The sequence below is a fragment of the Pieris brassicae genome, chromosome 11 (genome assembly GCF_905147105.1).
Source record: "Pieris brassicae chromosome 11, ilPieBrab1.1, whole genome shotgun sequence".
NCBI classification, from domain to species: Eukaryota; Metazoa; Arthropoda; class Insecta; order Lepidoptera; family Pieridae; genus Pieris; species Pieris brassicae.
In genome coordinates this window covers 8,864,731-8,888,329 of record NC_059675.1, presented here as the reverse complement: position 1 = coordinate 8,888,329, position 23,599 = coordinate 8,864,731, and the positions used below count along the sequence as shown (strand labels likewise).

Genomic DNA, 23,599 nt, shown 5'->3' with positions numbered 1-23,599 from the left:
GAAATCGGTGACCTCATATGTAAATTTCGTATGTCATATGAATATCACTAATAAATAGAAAATGTCAATATAAATCGGCATTGAACTCTTTAAAATTTCGTAATCTACGTTGAAGATTTTCCCTTGCAAATTACAACAAGTGTCATCTTAAAAATGGAACATGTCCAATTTTTAAACGGCTTTTCTGTAAGCCATGTCGTAACACATAGTGGTCAAAACTTTTAAACAACTTAAAACTTTGTTCCATAGATATAAGAATGAAATTGCTTTGAAAACTTAAAACCTGATTTTTGTTAGACATATAATGGACCCGTGTAATTAGGATCTCAAGCACGTTGCTATTTGACTTGGAAAACAGTTAAAAGAATATGTATGTCTTTGTTATTTTAAAGGAATTTAAAAATGTTGTAATCAACTCTTAACAATATTTAACGGTAATTATACGTACACCTTTTTATTATCTCTGGTTTCTAAATTTTTATCGCCAGAATTAAAAAACATAGAATAAACCAGAAGAAACAGTTGTAAAATCGTCTGTTATGATCTCCATAATTTCCATAATTCAAATGATCTTCAAAATAGTAATAGCATATGCAAATTAGTAATAATTTTTATTATAATTGTATTTTGCCAATTACCTAAATGAAATATATATTAAATGCAACTAGTATCATGACGCACATCTTTTTATTTGTACATAATATTATATTTCCCAATACTATAAAGCTATATACGCTATGATAACAAATTTATAAAAACTTATATAATATAAATTAAAATTACTCTATTCATTTATTAGACATTACGAAACTTGTATAAAATCTATAGAAACTACTAAGTCGAGATCACTGATAGAAAAATTACTTTGAAATGTCATGCAAGAGTAATTTTCTCGTAGAAAAGGCGATTACATCACTCCACGTGTTCTCTTTACTGTAATTGCAGATGGCTGTTATAAAAAGACGTATAAAAGCTGACCAAGCCCGCTAGGTGACTCTAGACATAACGGGGTTGTGCTACGGTTATCGAAGGTTCGCTATTTTTGTTCAGACAGTCTTAGACTGTTTTGAGTTGATTTTTTATTGATTTTATAACTTTTTATATGCTAAATTTTTGCTTGATTTTTACAGTTTCAGTAGAATTTTATTTGTGATTACAGTTTCGGGTTCTATGGATTAACTTTTGGCGTGATCTAAATTTCATAAAGGTACTAGATGTACGAGTATACATTTAATTATGTAATTATATGTATGTAGTTATACCTAAAAGTGAGATTTAATATTTATTTACTTATTACAGCTTATTATAATTATGACACTTAAAAAAAAAATACTTCCCTGGATTAAAACGAAGTTTAAACGAACGATAATTACAAAATATTTTTTAATTTGAAAATAAAGTTTTATAATATCGTTGCGACAGTTTTATAATTGTTACTTCTAAACTCTCACGGTTATATTTAACTATGAATAACTTAACATTGTTAGTAGATTAGCTTTTAAAATAAAAAGTTAAAGATATAATTATATAGGTCGATACCAATGGCACATCCCTAGCTCTTGAATATAGGTCAGTATACAGCAAACGGGACTGAGTTACGGTGTACACCTATTACGATCCTATTACGTAATACATCTTATAGCCATTTAAAATGATTGATGACATCAGCGTGTTCGATTAAAATATTTTTATGGTGATCAATTGGGTGTTTGGATTGATGAATACGATATATTCAGATATCTAACTAGAAATATAAGATATCTATGCTAGAATTAACATTGCTTGTGGTATAACCCATTTTAAGATCAATAAGAATAATAGCCTTTATTAGAAACTGGATGACCCGAGGAATTTCGTATCATCCGCATATATTTGTGTCAAAACTGAATACAACATTTTTAAAACTTAACAAAAAGATCGAACTGAAGGCATCTATAAATATCTGAAAACCAACTGTCATATTTTTATTTAAAAAAAGAAAACTATTCTTAGCTCGGAACAGTTTTTATTGGTAAATTCAATTGTCATTTTTAGTATTTTACTTTACTTATTATCTTTTTCCCACTTTTTACAAATATATCAAGATTATAATTAGCCAAATCGGTCCAGCCATTCTCGAGTAATATATAAATTGCTATAGAAAACAATACATAGCTGATCATAAATAAAGTTTCATTACAAAATCACTTAATATAAATGGATATGTTAGTAGTTCAATTATGTCGCATATGAAATATTAATATATGCTTTTTGGCATCGGCCTCCACCTACTGATGCCACTGTTTCTCATCAGAAGCGACCTAGTTCCATATGAACGCGTTACGCATGAGCGTGCTGCGAATTTCATCTTCTCTTCTAATGCGGCATTCCTGTTTTTATTCTTCTTTCACAGAGTATCATGTTAAACCCTAATAAGCTTTCGCTATAAATCAAATAACAAATGTTTTTTTAAATATATGAACTACTTTTAAATAATAACGAATAAATGGGTTTTGTTCTAATCTGCTTACAATAAACTTAATACCTTTAATACAAATAAAACCAAGTCGGATTCTTAAGGCATCCATTTACGTCTAATACAGATCCTCTATATATCGTGTAAAAAGACACATCCTACAGTTTCCTAGTTCAATAAATCGTCGATCAACACCTGTAACTGTAGCAGCTGAACAAAGTTATCTACGCTTTCTCCGACAGGCCTATACGCAACATGAATGGAAGGAACTGTACGATCTTAGATACGAGCCAATGCCGGGCTCAATGCCATACATTGTTAGCAGTCGGAAGGAAGCGTGGCTAAATTATGCTTTGTTAGTTCTGGATGGGAGATGTTTTGTCATTAAATTGCTGAGATTACGATAAGGTTCTATAGTACAAGTAAAATAGCTATTTTAATTTCATAAATATTTTTTAAAACTATTTTTACCCTTTACATAGGAATAGGACGATTGGCCCGAAATAGAATCATAATGGATATTTAGCGTTAACTTCATCTAATAGCATACGCATAAGTTAATGAAGACCTTTTATGACCATAACAAGCACATTAATTAACGTTTATGAATAAGGCAGTTTATTGAACGTGTATTAGACCTAATGAACATTTTAACTATACATTTTCTTCACTTAATTTGTGATTTTGGTTGAAGTAGATTGTACTTGCAGTTAAGGTATAGATAATATAATTTCAGCTCCATAATAACGGTTAATTTATAAAACTTAATACAATAACCATATTGAATATTTTCTATAAAAATAACATTTAATATTAAATTATTATTAGTTATATTGAGATTTCATTAATTTGAATTAAATGAAATTTCACAACATTTTAATCATCAATTTTTTTTTATTGTTACAGCCTAGGACCATTTGAGTTGGCGACGGGTGGCGAGATGGTGTCTAGACGGCGGATATTGTCACGTTCACGTGACGACCTCTCACAGGCGCTTGCGCAAGAGGAAGAGGAAGATGTGTGGTATCAAAAGGATAAACTTTATAAGGTAATTTAAGTGTAAATATTACAAATATGATACCATTGTCTTTGGGAATGTCGTTACAACTTTCAAAAGCATCAAAAATAATGAAAGCATAACCCTTACTTTATCTGTTGAATATTTTTCATGGATCATTTTAAATAATGTAATTTTGCAGTAGGCACTGTGATATATATTTATATTATTTACAAAGGTTTTTTTAACAACTATAATCAAGTTTCATAACTGTAGATAGTGTATACATACTTCATTCCTGTTATAAAATATTTTACAGCAAGAGAATACTACTAATTACTTTTATATCATTAGAGACATACCGTAAGTAAAGCTTTCTAAACATCAATGAAGGCTTTACGGTTTAGTTCACATGACAAATACTATACTCAATGACAATCGGTGGCCATTATAATAGTTAAAAACGATTGTGTTAGTTACGATAAGTGGAGCAGTTTCTAATATTACCAAAGACAAAATATCATTACGTATCTATTATGGTTTTCGGAATTTCGGTCGAGTGAAAGCATAAGATTTTACTTTAACTAGAGTTGTTTCATACTCAAATTCAAAATATTTTTTTTTATTTAGATAACACTATATACTCACGAACGTCAATAAATAAATACATATTAAATGCTTCTAATTTTACGGCCAGTTCTCATATCAGCAGTGAATTCACAATTATGACATTTCATTAATACTAATAAAATCATTGTTCTTAGTAGGAATGAAAAAAGTTATTTACATTATTTTTGTTCGCACTTACAGAGAGAGTGAGAAAACTATGTAAGTAGGTGCTAAAACGAAATTCGTTGTTTGTCAGTTATATAATCTCAATAGACGCCTATTGCCAAATTAATGTAATAAACACGAATGTCGCATAGCACCGTGTTACGTTTTCGCTTCCTTTGTCTAGTATTGCGTTTTTGTGAGTGTTTCCGACTACACACTTATTAGGAACGTGAGAACATGCAACATTGCCATTCTTTCTATACGTTTCGTTTTGATTCAACTATTTAATTGATTATTTTTGACACAGATGTTTTATTTCATATCATAACTTGATAAAACTAAATATTAATTTCAATACAAATTTATATTAATAAAATGATTTTTTTAATTTCTTCGTCCACCAGTAGGATTGGACCAAGGATGGAGAAGCACAATATACATACGCGAAAACCTCTTCGAATGAGATATGAATTCGGTGAAAAATAACGAAATATACATATCGCACTAAAGTAGTTAAATCAGACAGTTAATTAGAAATCGATATTCAATCAAGTCGCTAAACTTCCGTCAGGCAAGTGAGTGAACGAAACGTTTAACGAGTTTCCTAAACGTTCCTAGGCAACAAGACTAACCTAACCTAACCATTTACAATAAAGAAAACACGGAACATCCAAGCTCTCAGTTCTTCACGATCACACCGAAATCACAAAAACAAATGGAATAATCATGGCGGAGTCTTGTTTTACCATGTTGTTCAACATTGTTAATCAACACGCTTGCTTTCGGTCAGACAGATAGTTAAACGTTTTCGACGCTGCTTTATTCAAATCATAATGCTAGTGACTTCAATATCGACATTTAATTAACTGTCTAGAGATTCAATAAACTCTCTGATTTAACTTCTTTACTGCGACATACAAACTACTTTCTTTTTGCGCACAAAATGGCGTAAAATCACAATTTGATACGAGAGCGATGTCTTGATGAAAGTTCACAAAATTCGTGAGAGATGTCAAAGTTGCACAAATGTTTAGGTCAACTTTGGTTGAATGAATAAATCGTGCTACAACAAACAATTGTTGTAAGTTATCACAAAACCAATCGCTTGATCCGTGACCTCTTGTCTGTGGTGTCACTGGGCATTTCCGTGTATAAAAACGTAATCAATATGGTGAGACAATTTTTTCGAAATTATTACAAATGTATCTCTATGAGAAAAATAGGCACTGAAATATGTCATCTTAATATTCTATGTATGAATATTATGTTTTTTTGTTAATGATTAATATTTCTGTTATTTTTACTTTTGTCTCTATAGTGGCAACAATATTATAAAAAATACTTGAATTTTTGATTGTGAGAACTTAGTATAGAACCTTTTTAATCTATAATATGACTTTAAACAGACGCATAGACATATTTAATATGTTTTTGATTGCATTATTTAATATTTTTTCAGTTAACTTAACAGTATTGATAACCTTAATCGATACATTCAATGACCCAGCAATATTATTGCGATTTATATTTTTGATTGAATCTCTTTCAAAATTTCACGCATTGCTTTCACTCAAACTGACATGATGAAATGCATTTCATAAAATACTTCATCATTTGTCGAACCCTTTTCAATTTATTCACATTAATTAAATCTTTAGAAGATCTTTTTTTAGAATTAAAAATTAAAAGCTCAGTTCTCTTTTAATGTTTAAATTATATATATATCTCCTATGGTTTTATATAATTTTTGAGTATAATTGTTATTTAGATAAATAATCAGTGAAGTTATTGATTAAAGAGTATTCGTAAACTTTTTATGTAAAGGTCAAAATGACTACGTGTTGTATTATCATCTTTTCACGTACACAATCACTGGCACACTAGTCGAATGATTATTGATGTATGTCCATCGAAAAGTTGATTAATCATTAAAATGAACTGTTGAAACAAGTCACGATTTAGCTTTGAACTTAGATCTAGAACGATTAAAACAAAAGCAAATGTGGAGAAACAACAAAATTTAGGACGAGGTTACATTATTTCTTATTACAATATTATATAATTGCATAACAGCCTATGTTTCGTGTTGATAAATAGTTTTCATTTATATACTTACTAAAAATATAACAAGTAAATATCCTATTTAGTATCCGTTGCCCTATATCTTCAAACATACGGAAATGGGAGTTAGGAATTTACCTTTAAATTTCCAGCAATTTTAGCATTTGATAGCAATCAATAGGGAACTATAAAAAAAAACATTTTGATAGTTCTCCGACAAGTGTTAGGCAATGGTGTTGTATGACTACACTACTTCTCATTTACTATGATCTTATATTTGTTTATTTACAAGGGTTTCGCCGAACTACACATTTTCACATATATCCTAAAAAATTACGCAAAAATGAGCAACAATTACAGGTCACGTAAACTATTAGTAATGCAATTGGCGACCTTATCGCTATCGGCAACCCTAGTAAGAAAAAAAACAGAAACACTAGAGCGTGCAGAGTGCGTAAATTAATAAAAAACAAAATTACAAGTAACAATGAAAAAATATTACTTTAATAAAATTTGTAATATAAAAATTAGGTATAAGTATTAATACAAAAAATATATTACAGAGTATATTATATACTGTTAGGAACGAGGATTGTAAAGCCGCTATTTTTCCTAATACTAGTCAAAATATTTTTATCCATAGAACCTAAATTGAGTATAATCATTGCAAATTAAAGAAATAATATTTAAATTTGGGGTTAGGGGAGCATTGTGAATATCAAGGCTATTGTTCCAAGCTTAATGACGAGTTATGTCACAACTAAAATAGCTTAGTGTCCACGCATACTTTCGTGTTGTAATTTGGTTGAATTAAACTTACTTCAATGTATCAAACAGTGAACTAGCATTGAAGGTAATTATTTGTGTTTTGTGAAACAAAGATCTACGAGTTCCGCTTCACATATTCGTGTTCCTAACAGCTGTTAGACAGTTAATTGCGCTGTAATCACGACAGTGCCCATAGCTTACTTAATAACAGTTGTAAAATATTATTTTTGTTTTCTCCTATTAAGGCCGTTTACATTACAAAATTTTGCTCTATCAGATTTTTTAAATAATAAATAAAACAGTAACTGTGAAAATGATTATGGAAACAATATTAACATCAAACGAAACGTCTGGCAAACGAAATGTTAAAAATATGTCTAATATACAAATTTAATTAAAACCAAACAGAAACTGTCTATTTTTATAAAAGTAACTATTGATTCTATACTCTGTGGTAAACAACCAACGACCTCCGCACGCGAGACGAAAGTGAAACCGACGGTTCGCTAAATTGTTGAGATAATATTGCACTTTCGTTGTTATTTTGAGGGCGAATTGCGCAACAACGCTAATAAGTTGCGATTTTTACATTGCATGAAAGAGACAGCTATAGTAAATTCGTTTCAGTAAGCTTCATCACAGCATGTTTAAAATGAATTGGATTTGGCATATGGAGAGAACCGAATAGGTTGGAAATAACTAGACTTTGAACTCATATGTTAAAAAAAACTATTGTTTCGTCCGCAACAAGTTCTGAAGTTGACACATTAAGCCAAATTTCATTATTTCGAAGTACTTAATAAAACCAGTTTAATTCATATACATACAGGTTAATTCTTAACGCCGAATTTGAAAGGCTAATTAAGGTTAGATTACGATGGAGGAAAAGGATCCAAAGATCTTAAGGAACACATGATTAATATCAACACAGATACATCAGAACATAAATATAAATAAATAAACAAATATTACCTCATGTTAGTGTAAATAAAAAGTAACAATATATGCACAAAAATAGGAAGTTAAAATACACAAAAGGTTAGGTTAGGCTAAAGGGTAAATGATAAAATATCATGTTATGATGTTGATGAAATTACCAGTGACTTCTAATTCTAGTAATTCCATAGCAATATTATGAAGATAAAGCCGCTTGCTTTTCCTAATGCTCTATTGGGATATGAAACGATTCATAGATAATTTTTAAAGCAAGAATCAGCAAAGCGAATAGATGTTAATAACTTAATAACAATAGTTTTAAATTATGTATGACATAGTTGAATACTTTCCAATGACAGCTGACCCCAATTTTGTATTGATGAATTTAATGAGCGTTCAGGTGCTTTTTGTCACGGGTCACTTTTTGACATTTGCCAGTGACGTAATGTAAAGTATTGACTATTGTAAAGTAATAGATGGTATTGACACACATTCCTCTTTTATTTGTCTGTGTTATATAATGCAAATTTTAAATTAATAAGTGTATTGATTTGTGATTAGTAAATTTGTCCACAAGTATTGAGTTATATCGAGCTACGTGAAAGAGAGTCATACTAGTCACACAAGAATATAGTCCGAAGATAATCCGTCATAGCCAGCCTCCATTTATTATAGATTAGACACTATGTTAAGTTTGGGTAATATATACCTAAGGAATACATAAATTATTACACCATTGTACGTCAATATACTTCTCAGTTACTTTGGCTATCAAAATAATCACTGTATTGGTCAATGAATGTTAAGTATAGGGCTCTTGTTGATATTTAGCTATATCGCAATGCATATTTAATATTATTGAAAAAGACTTAAAGTTCATAGAGGTTTATAATAAACAATATTTACTGAGCATTTAACAATATAAATGAATAATAATAAAGGTTTAAACAACTTATCTATAAAACACCGTTATTAGTGTGAAATAACTTCTTAGTGGGACTTGGGACGATACCAATACCAGCCCGTGACATACACATAATAGAAAATGTTTAAGAAAGTGGAATCTATTTAAAACACTGCCGAGAAACTATTTGTTTATTCAAACTTCATTCGAGATCCTATTGTATCTTGAAATCATTTGATAATTGGTTCAGCTATGACCAACTCACAAATAACTATGTCGAAAGTCGCTTGTCACTCCAACACTGCACTTTTGATATTTAGATGCGTGCAAGTAATGGCACGTTAGGAAAGGTCGTTCAAGATTAATGATGTATGCGAACCATCCATTAAGGCTGTAACCTAGATAGGTCTAAGACCCAAGTTTAGCGAATTAATGAATGCCCAGTCGTTACCTAAATCGATTTGGTTTCGTAATGAAACGCTTATACGTAACTTTGGGTTTATAGAAAGGGTTTATCAAGTATATATTTAGAAACTTAAATTATTACTTACATTTGACGTATACCATTCAGTGACTCAGTGATAATGCGATTTATTTTTTATTAATAAGGAAATAAATATATTATATTACACAAAACTCTTATAAAAATAAAAGTGAAATACAAAAAGGGTCTTTCTTCAATAAGATTCTTTTATTTCTACGCTAAAATGCATTTGTATATTAATAAAAAACTAAAAATATAATTATGGCTCAATTTGCCATGCTTCATTCTTTCTCTTATTAAGGTTCTGCTAAATAGCTTAATACGTTATAATGAGTTTATTATTATAGAGCCTTGAGGTATGCTCATCTTAAAAAATTCCCCAATTCTTGTGATGACCTTAATTATGGGTCCTTGCACGAACAGGCTCCATGTTCCCACATCCGTGAAACATTAATAAGGCTGAGAGTTACAATAAATAAAAAATGCCTTGTAACTTGTGTGTTTTATATAGTTGATTTTTTGGTAGTTGTCATTTTACATATTTTGTAAAATCCTACGTTACTAACTTCTTTCTTATAATCCCTACTCTACAACCTTTTTTGATATATAAGTAATGTCTAATATATAAAAATACCCCCTCCATTTGCAATTATTTGTTATTATGATTTATGCCTAAAGGTCTCGCGAGTTGTTTTGTACAATCAGATAAATAATTGCAAATCATACCAACATTTTGTTCTTGAATTGTAATGATCTTAAATGCCTGTCTTTTATAATATCAGGGATGATTCGCAACGCTCAAGTTTATTCGAATATAAACTTCATGATACGATAATAATCAAAAATAAAAACTATCAGAGACTCATCATAAAGAAATTAAACGCGATTTCGATGCAGCATGACTAAGAATTCTTTGCAATCAACAAATCAAACCCTTTCATGGATTATTTTGCTAATATTTATATGCGTGCGTAATTTTAAATTATACTGTTTTTGTTATTTTCCATATCTTTTGTTATTTTTTGGGTAAAAATTAAACTTTAGGTAAAGGCATCAGGGTTTTATATGTGTTACCTAAACCTGTTATGAGCATATAACGTTTACACTTAATGTATTTTAAAGGCATAATTTTCAAGATTATGGTAAATTAATATTTGTTGAACGTTCGTTGAAATAATTTAAGAAAATTGATATCCTATATACTATTATTTTTCGATCAGGTTCAATATGATACAAATTATACCCACTATGAATGTATTGACATAAAGTTAAGAACAAACGACTTCAAAGTCTTTTGGCAGATATTCTATTAAATGAAAATAGCGTTTAAATAAAAAACTGGTTGGATTTTAAAGAATAAAACATTAAAATCAGTTATGTTTAAAGAAATAGTGTTGGCCTAGTGGCTTCAGCGTGTGACTGTCATCTCTGAGATCATAGGTTTCTATGTGCCCATTTAACATTGGGTGGAACGGTGAAGGAAACCGACGTTTTAGACTCATAACGTCGATAGTGTGAGCACAGGCTACTTACCTATTACTCGTAGATTGAAAAATAATCTTGAAACCGATTCAGAAAACTGAGGCGCAGACCTAAAAGAGGTTAAAGCACCACTGACTTTTTATTTTTCTTTTATGTTTAAAGGATCTATATTTTAATTCTGGCCGAAATGAATGGCTATCTTTATCCCTGTTATATTACTAAAGTGACCTTGGGTAAATTACCTGCTCGCAAAATGCGACAGCTTCACCTCTCAGTTTTTGTTATGCTCTATTTAAGTTTTATTTCTGTATTAACATTTTACTAAACCATTCATCAGACATTTTATGTCCTGTGTACATTACTTATAACTTTAGAAATAATAATATTTATGTTTAGTACATTTAATTCATTAAAGCTAAATTAGCTTTATTAACTTAAATCTTTTCGCCTCTGTCCATCATCTCTTGAACTAATTACTATTTTACTATTACTATTTTATCTTAAAGTATTTGTTTTATGAATAGCAAAATACAATACGGCCTCCAAAAATTTAATTTAAACATTACTAATAAAAGGGTCAGTGGTAATAATCATACAGAAATGGCAGTTTCACGAAAAAACAACATTTCTCCATTTAGTCGCAATTTGGTACATCGAAATACCAGTTTCACTTTTTAGCGTGTTATAAGTGAAAGTCGTTTGTCTGAAGCTCGAACTCCTCGTTTTGTATAATCAATTCATAAGACCGTAGTTCCGTAAAATCATAAATCTGGCATTATCTTGTTTACGTTAATCATAAAGGTCACAACGACAACTATCATATCTGATTTAATTTACCTACTTCGGCTTGAATCATTTCAAGACGTTTAGTAAGGTAAGGTGATGAGATACTTTGTAACTATATATGTTCGACCGATATCTTGGTCAAGTTGTTATTTTAAAGGAAGACTTACTTTTACCAAGCATGAGAAGTCTTATGAACACAAAAAGCACACACTGCAAAATATTTGGATATCATTATCCTAATAATAATGTATCTAATTATACTTTTTACAATAATGTCGTACAATTTTACCTAATGCCATAAAATATAGCTTATGTAACACACCATACCTGTGAATCGTATCGTCGTAAATCAGAAATTTAAGGGAAGAAGAATTTATCGGCGTTACTTATTTTTCTTGGCTTTGATTAATGAAATATAGATAGTCCACCACTTTTAAGTACAACTTCAAAAACACACAAACATACAGTATAAAACCTTTGATTTATTATTCTGAGTATAAATAAAGACCATCAATCATTCATCATGTTTACAGAAGCCAATATATTCCCGTCTCTTGAACAATGAAGTTGCACTGCGATAGCATCGTATATTGCACACAAAATTGCAGTTAGCTTTTGTGTTACAATATATTTTAATAGACGTTATTTCATACTAAGTTTTAATTATTTACCATATTCTTTAAATTCGTTCGTACTTTTGTAATTAATGATAATAATTTCGCAGGTATTTCAGCTAAACTATTAAAGCTTTGTAATTATTGCATGGGTTTACTATTGTTGTATTTAATTAAATATAATTAATTATAATCTTTAACATTAATCACTCAATATTCATTTCAATTTTTAAATTATTTTCTTACCAAGATATTTAAACTGAGTTTTGTTACGGTTTTGCATGATTCGAGGTAAACTAGTGAGCAGGAAGAGAACAACTTTCTATTTCGCACACCTGTTTTGCGCTTATTATATCTTTTGCCAAACAAAAACAAACCTTTCTACAATTTATCAAGGCTCCAATTAACTTAGCAAGTTTTTGTGTTAAGTGCAGTTAAAACATTGAATTTAAAAGTTATATTGTATTATGAACTTGTACTTTGACGTTGATCGTATATTAAAGAAATACAATTCAAATACAATACTACTAAAACCAGAAAATAAATTTGCTGTACATAGTCGTATGACAAATTATATAACCTAACTTTCGCTGCCCACGCATGCGTGACGATAATCACACTAAACTGAAGCAAAAGATCTATATCCTATATTAACCACATCTATGTCACGCTTACATTGTCACTATTATTTCTCTTTAACCTATTTAGGGAATTTATTGATACAAACTTCAGAATAGCAAAGTATGTAACCGTACTAAAAATTAATGTTTATATAAAATAATTCCTCGCAATAATTTTCATATACATATGTTACGCTGACCATTCTTATTGTTTACCTAGGAACTTGTGAAAAAGGTACATTTTCAAATTTACTGTGTAATTAAACTATGCATCAGCTTATACTCTAAATTTACAGTAATAAGTTTTCTATAACATTGCAAGGCTACAATGCTACGCCGTAGCTTTTGATAACCATGGGGTCTACAAATTAAATTTTTACATATGTACAAATACTTTTAAATCATTGTAACTCATACTCTTGAGGGATCAATCTATAATTCTTTATTTTGATTTAACATAGATATTAAAACCAAGGTTTATGTAAATTAATTACAATAAACAATACACGCTACATGATATAACATGGCAATCAGAAGTAGAGCGACCTTGGTCATCAGGCTGACCTTTCTAAGACATGCTAACGAAGTGAACGGATTGCATTGTATCTCATCTTACATATTACAAAGTATATATTTAGTTATTCAAGATCATAGTACAAAAAGCATTACATGGTATTTTTAAAATTAAATAAGTGAATTGATAACGTATATTGATCCTCTTTTTGTATTTCGTATTTAAAACAATGTTTTAGAATCTAATAGCGTTTACAGGTCTTGTATCTTGCACATATTGCTTATTAAAATACTACAGTAAGTAGTTGTTTTTAGTAGAAAAATATATAGGTACTTGCTATTATATTTGTGATGATGGTACATACTTGTACTACAGTATCCACTGTATTGGTTATATACTGTATTAATTATATCACAAAATAGATAGATAGACACACAAAAATTAAGGATGTGCGAAAAAGATACTCTATGACCTTGTAAGCCCGACCCTTTAAAGTCTTAAATAAATAAATTAGAAACAAGTTCTTACTTCAGGTACTGACCCAATGACCTTCACCAAAATCAATTTAGTTAATTAAATCATAGCTCTAATACTTTTTGACAGAATGATACTTACCACAAGCTAATAATACTATATTAAACTACATTAAGCTTTGATAATGCTAACGTCCTTCTTCTTTTCCTTTCGTTCGTTTATGAACTTCTCTCCTATAATTTGGCTTTGATGATCTTGGTAATGACTACCTTAAAGCGCATATTTGCCAGGAAAGATTATGAGGCTGTACGGAAATATAATTTTTTTGCCATGTATTCTACTCGTACGGCCCAGCGTCAATAAACTTCCATGCTCAAAGCTCCATTCTATGTCTCGCTGCTTAAATTTTTTCTCTTATGATTAAAAAGGTACTTAGAGAAGATAAATGTAGAACAAAAGGTATCCTAGTAATTCCGTAATATTTTTTTAAACCGATGGCGTGCGTCAATTCACAGGAGGCTGATCACCTACTTGCCTATTGGATAAACAAATGCTCATTAAATAGATACAGAAATCTGAGGCCTAGACCTAAAACGGTTGTAGCACCACTGATTTATTTTTTAAATTCTTTTTTATAATTATAAAAAGAATTTTTTGTAAATCCCATACATAACAATGCATTTTTCTACTATTTCTCGCAAAGAATGTAATACCGATGACTTCTTTGATTTTGGCGAGTCTCTTTAAGGTTCTTGATATGGTTCATTATTTTTAATCATACTATTACTCAGGCTAAGCATTCGATAGTTACGTACGTAGGACACAAATAATGCATGAAATATACACAAGTATAAGTTACCTGCAATATTTTATTGCAAATTCTTTTAAAATTTCCGTTGTGATTACAAAATAATATAGAGTTTTTAATAAACTTATAATACATTATGGAGGTATAATGAAATATTATAAGGAACATTGACTATATTTAGTTTGCTTAAAGCTTGCTCTAACTATATTGATAGTGTTAAATTATAAAAATATTTATTCATAAATGTTGTTTAATATAGCCCACTCTATCATCTGAAGAAGACGGAAACTTGGCTACAAGGACACAACCAACTGCTTGTATAAGTAGAGCAACATTCAATTGCACATTGAATTAATAATCGACTCTATTTGTATAGACATAGATATCACAATTCATCAAAAATATTATAGTGTTAAAAAGAATGCGGAATTGTATACACCTGCGCATGAATATTTAAGTGTTCTTCGGCTTTCTTATATAGAATGAAATATAGTTTTTTACCTTCAATGCCTTTCCAGATATCCATTTTCCATTTTTAAATCTTCACTTTTCAGCTTTTATGAATCGAACATATTGGTCATATTCTGAAGTTGGGATTAATAATTGAAAATGATAATAAACTTATGCCCCGAAACAAAGTGAAACGGGGAAAGTGAAAGCTTAACTATATATGAAATATGCTATTCATTTGTCTTTAAAAATATAATTTAATATGTCAGGGACAAGATTATTTGTTTTTACACTACACACCCTCATACACACACTAGGTACACTTTTTATTTATAAATTTGTATATGGCGATTGATAATTTTAAAGGCAAGATTATCAACTCGATAAAATTATTAATCGGGAAACGACCCAGGACTACTTAATTATTACTTCCAGTTAGGCACTATACATACTTAATAACAAGAATTATCTTAAAATAGATATATTGAATTCTATATATAACCTTACTTCGACAGACTTGAAAGTAATGCGTTTTTACGCAATCAATGTGACTAAGGCAACATTTACTTTATATAATTACTTGTATTACCTCTAACGTCCTTGCCTTATAAGGTATAAAATGTATACATCTTTGATTGGCACATGACATGGGTACATCCGGCTTAAATTTAAAAAATAATGTTTGTTGCCATCGCAATCATTTCAATTTATTTAATAAGCGAAGATCTAAAAATATACATATTATTAAGTAGGTTATTTAATTTTAAAAAAAATATCCCTTTAAACTTATTCTAATTAAATTAAAAGATTTTCGTATTTTATATTTATTTCAGTATTAAGAATCGCCAAAAATATCTCGCTAATTCGTGTAAAAAATTGCGGTTACTTGTACCCTTAATAAATTTTTAATGACGTTTAAATGTGACATTTTGCAATAAAGACAAGCGATAACTGTCTCAAAATCGACTAACTAAAGCTCCTAAATAAGGTTTTAGTTCCATTTTATCTTTAAATTGGAATTAATATTTATTATACGGTTATTGGCCTTAAGAATTTTAGGAATTCATTAATTGGTTCAAAATACTGATCTTGCATTTTCTATGGTGTTATTTGATTTTATTATATTTAGAATTTTACTTTAACATTCTCACAACCAAAAATAAAAATGCTTTGTTTGAAAAAATCGATTAATTTATATATTATGTAAAATGCATATAATATGTACGTAAATTAATGGTTTATCTCAGGATTTTCAGGATTGGATGAAGATGTCTATAATTAATGGGTAACACTTATTTACTCATCTTATAAAGCCCTGTTTTTTAAATAATCTAAATACTAAAACTAGCACTTTTAGATTTTTAACATCCCCTCAATCACTTTAAATTATCTCACTGTCCAGTGCTTGTAAAAGTGCATAAAAAATTACATTTTTTGTCAGGAGTTTTCCTCGTTGCAAAATGTATAACTAGGAATAAATAGAGCATTATTTATGTAAATATCGGTAAGTATAAATGATGTAGGCTTATCAAAGTAGACAGCCTTGATCTGTCCCTACCGATTTTATAGTGTTGTTTGCCTGAAGGCAATTGAAAGTGTTATAAATAATTTTACTACTCATTTTACAATGTTTCCATACTATCGACTTTTATGTTGACCTTAAGAAATAGAAAATAGAAAAAGAAATACCTCCTTTACATCTAATAAATAAAATGTTACATAAGAAAAACTAATTTTAAAAGTAGAAAGCCGACTGAGGAGACTTGAATAAAATTACATTTTCCGGAACACTATAGAAATCGTATAAATTGTAGGCTTTCATCGATAATTGAGCATATTTTATATAACAGTGAAAGTGTCCAATGAGAAACCACTACAGATTAATATAAAGGTAATACTATAGAAAATTGAAATGTTTCCTTGTAGTTGAAAAGACTGATTGGAAAAAAATATTTCACCGTTAATATTCTACATTCTCATCTGATAAACACAGACTACATAATAATTAGGAATCCGTATGAAAACTTTAATAACGTAACCTGAAAACAAAACCAAATAATAATCAATATCATGTACACTGCGGCCATTATTTGTAATAGAATTTTATTTAAGACATCAATATTTACAAAAACAGTCAGCGACACTATGTCTAACAATTTTCTGTGAAAAATAAGGCAGACATAAACAGCCTGATACCAATTTCATGAATTTCAAAAAATTCAAGAATCAATGTGTGAAAAATATGTATTTACAACTTTAAACCTGACCTTTCTTAATGTATTTTACATAGCCCTAAGCTACAAATAAAATTACAATATCATACATACTCAATCTTTTGTTACTCCATGAACAATGAATGAAAGAATAGCCATCATTCGTAGGAGGTCGTGACTCAAATAGCTCAATACACATACTTTATTTCCATTGATCTCTTTATGAGCTTAAAAATTGCAATATTATTGATGACCAAGCAATACTTCATATAGAATAGAGACATGCACATTGATTACTTGATGCAGACTCCTGACATAGCAATACAGTGGGCATCATTACCTTATAGAGCAACAATATCTTCGCATAAATCAGGGCAATGATCAAGCATGACTGACTGTCCAAAAGGACAAAACATTTGACACTAACGAGCCATATTCAGTATATCAATGTACTAGGTTTGTATGAATTGGATATTAGCAAAAATATTTATCAGAATGTAGTAATGAGGTCGATTCATACGGCGAAAGCGTTTGATGATTTGTTACGCTGGGTACTATCAACACATAAGGCTCTGCGTATCTGACATCTTTAAGGGTGACTTTCTTTCAACATTTTTTTATTTAGCATACTAATTTCTTGAGAGGTTTTACATATATGTATCTATAGTATTTAAAAATGAACTGCCCAAAGGGCCTATATATGTGACGAGTTGCAGTAGTCAAACGATATACGATGTATTAAATTGTGAATTTATTGTATCGTTTAAAAATCATTCAAATGTGAATTATTTTTATACTTGGGCTAAGTACCTTTTTAATACCTACATACGAACATATAGAACATTTTGCTATGCTACCCTATAGAGACTGTAGACTTTAGTTTTCCATGCATTATTTACAGTTCTTCTCTCCATTATAATAATTGAGTAAAAAGAATCACTCGAACTTTGTTTTCTGAACGAGTTTTCCGCTAAGCAACATATCATAGATTAATTTTTATGTAAATATTTTTTTGTTTTCCAAGTAATTAAGTGAGATATTCGATGTATTAAACTATTACATACTATAAAGCTGAACTTTGCGTCGAGCGCAGCAAATAGATGAACCGTGTCAGGCTATCACTAATATTATACATATTATTTTATGATAATCCTAAAATAAACATTCCATATATAGACAAGACATATCCTATTTGCTAATAGTTCATTAGTATATATCTATTCTTAAAAGCTACGATCTGGCAATACTATGAAGTAATGAGGTTTACAAAGATATATAGATTACATTTGCGAGACAAGTATATGCGGTTTTATTTTTTAGTTAAACAAAAAGTTATATTCTTTAGTATCTTGCTGTAATTCATTCGACCATTGCTTAAGCAAATATTAAGTAGCAAAGGCATTGAATGTATGGTTTTGGTCTAACAGTTTACTAGAGCATAAAGTTGCGCGCGCAAACAGGGGCGATGTCATCCGATTACGACAAAGTTTCCTCACCGGGATTAATATCTGTTAAAAACAGTTAGGCGTAATGCAAGGTTATATTTCTGTAATCATAAATGCTTAGTTCACGCCTAGTTAATTTTATAGTATACCAAAATGAAACTTTTTGTTTAAACATATTCACTTCTACAATTCAAAAAAAATCATGATTTGTGTATAATTTGAATAGATAAAAAGTAAAAAAGAGATCACAGATAACAAGAAACTATAACGTATTACTAAACATATCTTTTAAAAAGTAATTTTACAACACTGTAAATTCAATTGATGCCCCAGTTTTTTCATGACTTATATGAATATAATTTTCTTTACAGGAACACATACAGGAAGTTTTAGACAAATGGACACAAATAGACGACGAAATTTGGGCTAAAGTGATAGTTTTCGAAAAGAATCGTCGTGTTGCGAAAGCCTACGCGCGTGCGCCAGTCCTCACTATCAACGGATCTGATGATGGATTTGATGGAATGAGGTAAGTGAATTTAAAAGTGTGACTAACTAATGGAATGGAAAACTTTGGAGCTGATTAAACTGATTGACGTTTTGCATTGTTGAACTTTGAAAGCTTGGCAATGCCAAAATTATATTGCCTACTAAAATTATCATAATCCTTTTAGAGTTCTCTGAAAAATTCGAGAAATTAACAAAATTTAAAAATGTAAAGTATTGATTATCAGAAAAATATTTTTAATTAAAGTTGTACCAAAAAATTATACAAATACTTTAGCGCATTAAAGGTATGAAAACGGTATCAAACATATTTCGACCTACGCAATGATTAATACGCATTGCAAAATGCCTCGACAAGTTTGTCTAGGCTTGGCTGGATCAAGATAGGCACGTGGCTGCCCTAGATTCCCTTCTGACATTCTAAATTATTATGTTTATGGCAATCTCTTGTAATATTCGTATTAAGTGCCGTTAAATTGCATTGTATTAAACACGATATAACACATTTTTCATCATATTATTACACAAATAGTGTGAGTATATTTTAACTATTTCTTCATATTCTCTAACTTCTTCAGATCTTCTGGATTATATATTCAAATTAGGAAAGCAATAAATGTAATTTTAGAGATATCAAATGTCTGCTTTCATATGTGAAATTAAAATTTCGTTTATCCAGTCCATCGTTTCGTATGAGTAACCAGGTGTAAATGAGATCATTACAACTTCAAGAAAGGACCAGTCAAATTCTAATCTGGCGCCATCTCACTCGCAGGCGTTCTGTCAATATGAGAGGTGTATTACTCTCGGCCCTGATGATATAAAAAGAAACGAAAGAAGATTTTACTAATGAAACAAACGGGCTCGTAATACCTTTATTAAAGTTATTTACATTTATGAAATCTTATTAATTTCTGACCGTTAGTCACGAAACATTTAAAAAGCCTATTATATATATATTCCAAAATGCAATTATTAAAAAAAAATCTGAACTGATAACGTTTGTTCATTATCTTTTTTAGTTTCGGTTGTATAGCATAAATCAAGAAAGAGTGAAATTGCCTAGTTATATCTCTTCTTCTATCTTCGAAATATTTCTCAAATATTTTAACTCGGCTGATCGCCACATTGCGTGATTGACTAACGTGCTTTGTTTTACTCGAATTGTGTTGGACGCGTTTTCTTAATTACCTTACCTTACATTACCCATCTATGTGTAAGGTATACAAAAAGGTCACCAGCCGAAAGACCACGACGAAATCCGTACTGATAATCGCTAATCAGCTGATGGCCCTCTAGATACCTCAAGAGCTGGCCATTTATAATGGATTCCATTATTTTGGAGAACAAATAGGTTACAGCTATTGGGCAATAGTTGGACAGATCAGAGCGATCGCCTTAATTAGGGATCGGATGTATTGAAGCGGTCTTCCAGCACTTCGGGATAGTGCCGAGTGAGTACAGATACTGGAAAAGGTGCGTCAGGACCGGAGCCAACTCAGGAGCACGTAGCACAATTAGAGATTTACTACGATGGTACTAGTTATGAAAAGTGGCGTCGCCTTCATAACCTTCGGTAGACTCCAAATTACGACAGAATATAAAAAAAGTGTAACCAAAATAATCTTTCGCCTTTTTTTCCTATTAAAAACAACACTAGTATCTTCTATTTATGGAAAGTTTTGGATAAAAAGCAGTCATTACTGTTTAAATTAAGACGTAAGTAATATTGTCCTTTTCACGTTAACGTTTTTACTTTTGGTTTTTGATTCTATTAAGAGCTGAGAAAATATTCTAGTTTGTATTATTTTAATATGGCATATAAAACTCGTGTCTTGATTAGAACTTGCCCTAAATATGTAGAAGGTCAGATTGGTGTAGGGCAGTCTTATCAGATGTAAGTGAAAACGTAATGTCATATGTAGCAACAATGCGTGCAAATGCCCCCGTAACTGATTTGATTATGACCGCTTGCTTAACGAGAGCTTGCGTAAAAATTTGCATGTGAACATTTAAAAATAACGGCTATTAATCGATTTCAAGTTAATTGTTATATCATATTCTGTTATGTTTGATGAAATCACTTTTAATGAAAACAGACTTGAAGTAGGCATATTCTTGGTATACATTTTTGCCATAAGATCTAGAACGTCTAAGTCTATTAAAGATAAATGAAAATACGAAAAATAATTCAATTGTATTAAGATAATAATATTTTCGAGAAAGCATTTTACATAAGTATAAAAACTGTTGGATTAGCACCTCCTTATCCACAAACAAAACTTTTATTTTCATTTTCCATAGAGCTCAACTCGGGCGCACGTCGATGTGATCGCGACACCTGGTGTAGCCAGTAATGACACGGAAGCGAAAGAGATTCCACGTTAGATTTATTGCTTGCTAGCAACACTATGCCATTTTGACGGGCTTGGTTATTCTTAAGACCTAAAAGTTAAATTCAGAGCCGAGACTTAACTCGCATGTCAAAATCCAATGACTATTTGGCGTACATTATGCATTATATCCTTACAAATTAGGCAGAGGCTTATTATACATAATTGCAACTAATAATGTAACATATTCTTAGCATTTGCTTCAATATCTTGTAAAGATTCCATAGCAATAAACAAATTACGCGTATACACAAAAACTACTTTAAAATACTTAAATTATTTTAAAGAAAAACAACTAATATATAAAACGAAATTGCAATATTCTATTTCATAATAGTTAGATTCAATTATAATTTGTTTATTTTCCTTAGATATTTCAGTATAAAATTTGCATTAAACCCACAATTCAAAAGTAACACGGAAATGTCCCCACTATCAGATGCACACACGAATTTCACCATTTTAATGATACCGCCTTACTCTCGCTAATTAGTCTCGATCTATGTACCGCTGCACAATAAAGATCGAACATTCCCTCTAATAATTGGAATTAAAAGGGCTAGTCCAGTGCTGATAGGAAAACGACTAACTCTCAACATTGTTTTATAGGAAGTCGATTTGCCCACTGTTTCGTGTGATAAATTTCTAATAAGGATTGTTCATATTCCATTTTAAATTATTTTCCTATATTAACTATTAGTTAATTGTGATTATTTGAATGATTTTAATTTTTATGATATTCGATAATAATTTCTTAGAAATTATATATACTTTAAATACTTGCTCGTTAGAATATACGGGTTTGACTATTAATTCTTCTGGGTGTACAATGATTAATTACTTATTAATTTTATTTTACTTAATATATATTTATACAACCATAACATACATTTACATTTCTATTTACTATGGATAATACAAAATAACTTATTTTAGAACCATGTTTTACACGTTAATAATATCAATGTTCTTAAGTCATCGACTCAACCCAAAACTTGTACATATTTCGACTCCAAGTTACATAAAGGGTAAAACGACTCGGCAAAGGCGTCATCGTATTAATCTAAATACAATGTTAGCTTAGTGTCATTGCGAAACAATATGAATTGCCTTGCCCACCTGACAGTTGATCCAATTCGTAGACCAGCCTCACAAATAAAGACTTAAACAACCCACGCGTGATCTCAAATTGGCACGCGTCAAAATAGTATACTATTGCACTTTGGCAATTCAACAGTTAATATTTGTGTTTTGGAATAAGTATTATGGCATATTATAAGCATCTCCAGTTCTACTACCAAATAGTTATGCCGTTGAAGAAATCTTTTATTCAGTTTTTAATTTCCTAAAATTTTAGTTCAATAAAATATTTTGCAAGAAAGATAAATAATACTTAATAAGAGAATACAGTTACATCGGAAAAAATGTATTTTATGCACACAGTCATATAATTCTGTGAACCCAAAAAAGAGGATATTTTAAATTAATTTTTTTGTGAATATAAGATGATCACACATGATTTAACAAATTAAATAATTATCATCAATAATCTTCTCTTACATTGCTACGAAATCGTGTAGACCTCATCCATGGCCGCTAGATTTTGCAACAGCAATATCTGTATGTTATTGTTTATTGTCTTCTTATCGATATCTCAGAGCTTTGTTGGTTTGTAGGAAACATAGTGTGCCAGTATGTCGTACAATAGCTGAAGCAACCTTGGTTTTTGTTAAACGTAGCACAGTAGCTAGCAATTTGTATGTGATTGCTCGATTGTTAAATGAATGTACTCTTTTCAAGGGTATCATAAACGTGCTCTGATATTTACTTACTTCAACAATTACTCTACTCAGTTTTGCTCTATATGGTTTTAATATACACATATATAGGTACATAACAACAAAATTATGTAAT

The 23,599-nt window shown here is 30.1% G+C and overlaps 1 protein-coding gene across 2 annotated transcripts in view; it reads left to right on the top strand.

Moving 5' to 3' along the window:
* The window catches only part of LOC123716440, a 112,669-nt gene that overhangs the window by 56,522 nt on the left and 32,548 nt on the right, over nt 1-23,599 (top strand). For both annotated transcript variants that reach the window (XM_045672201.1, XM_045672202.1), the window contains 2 exons: nt 3,362-3,503; nt 19,157-19,314. In XM_045672201.1, the coding sequence (XP_045528157.1) occupies nt 3,362-3,503; nt 19,157-19,314 (300 nt within the window). The remainder of the gene's footprint in view (nt 1-3,361; nt 3,504-19,156; nt 19,315-23,599) is intronic.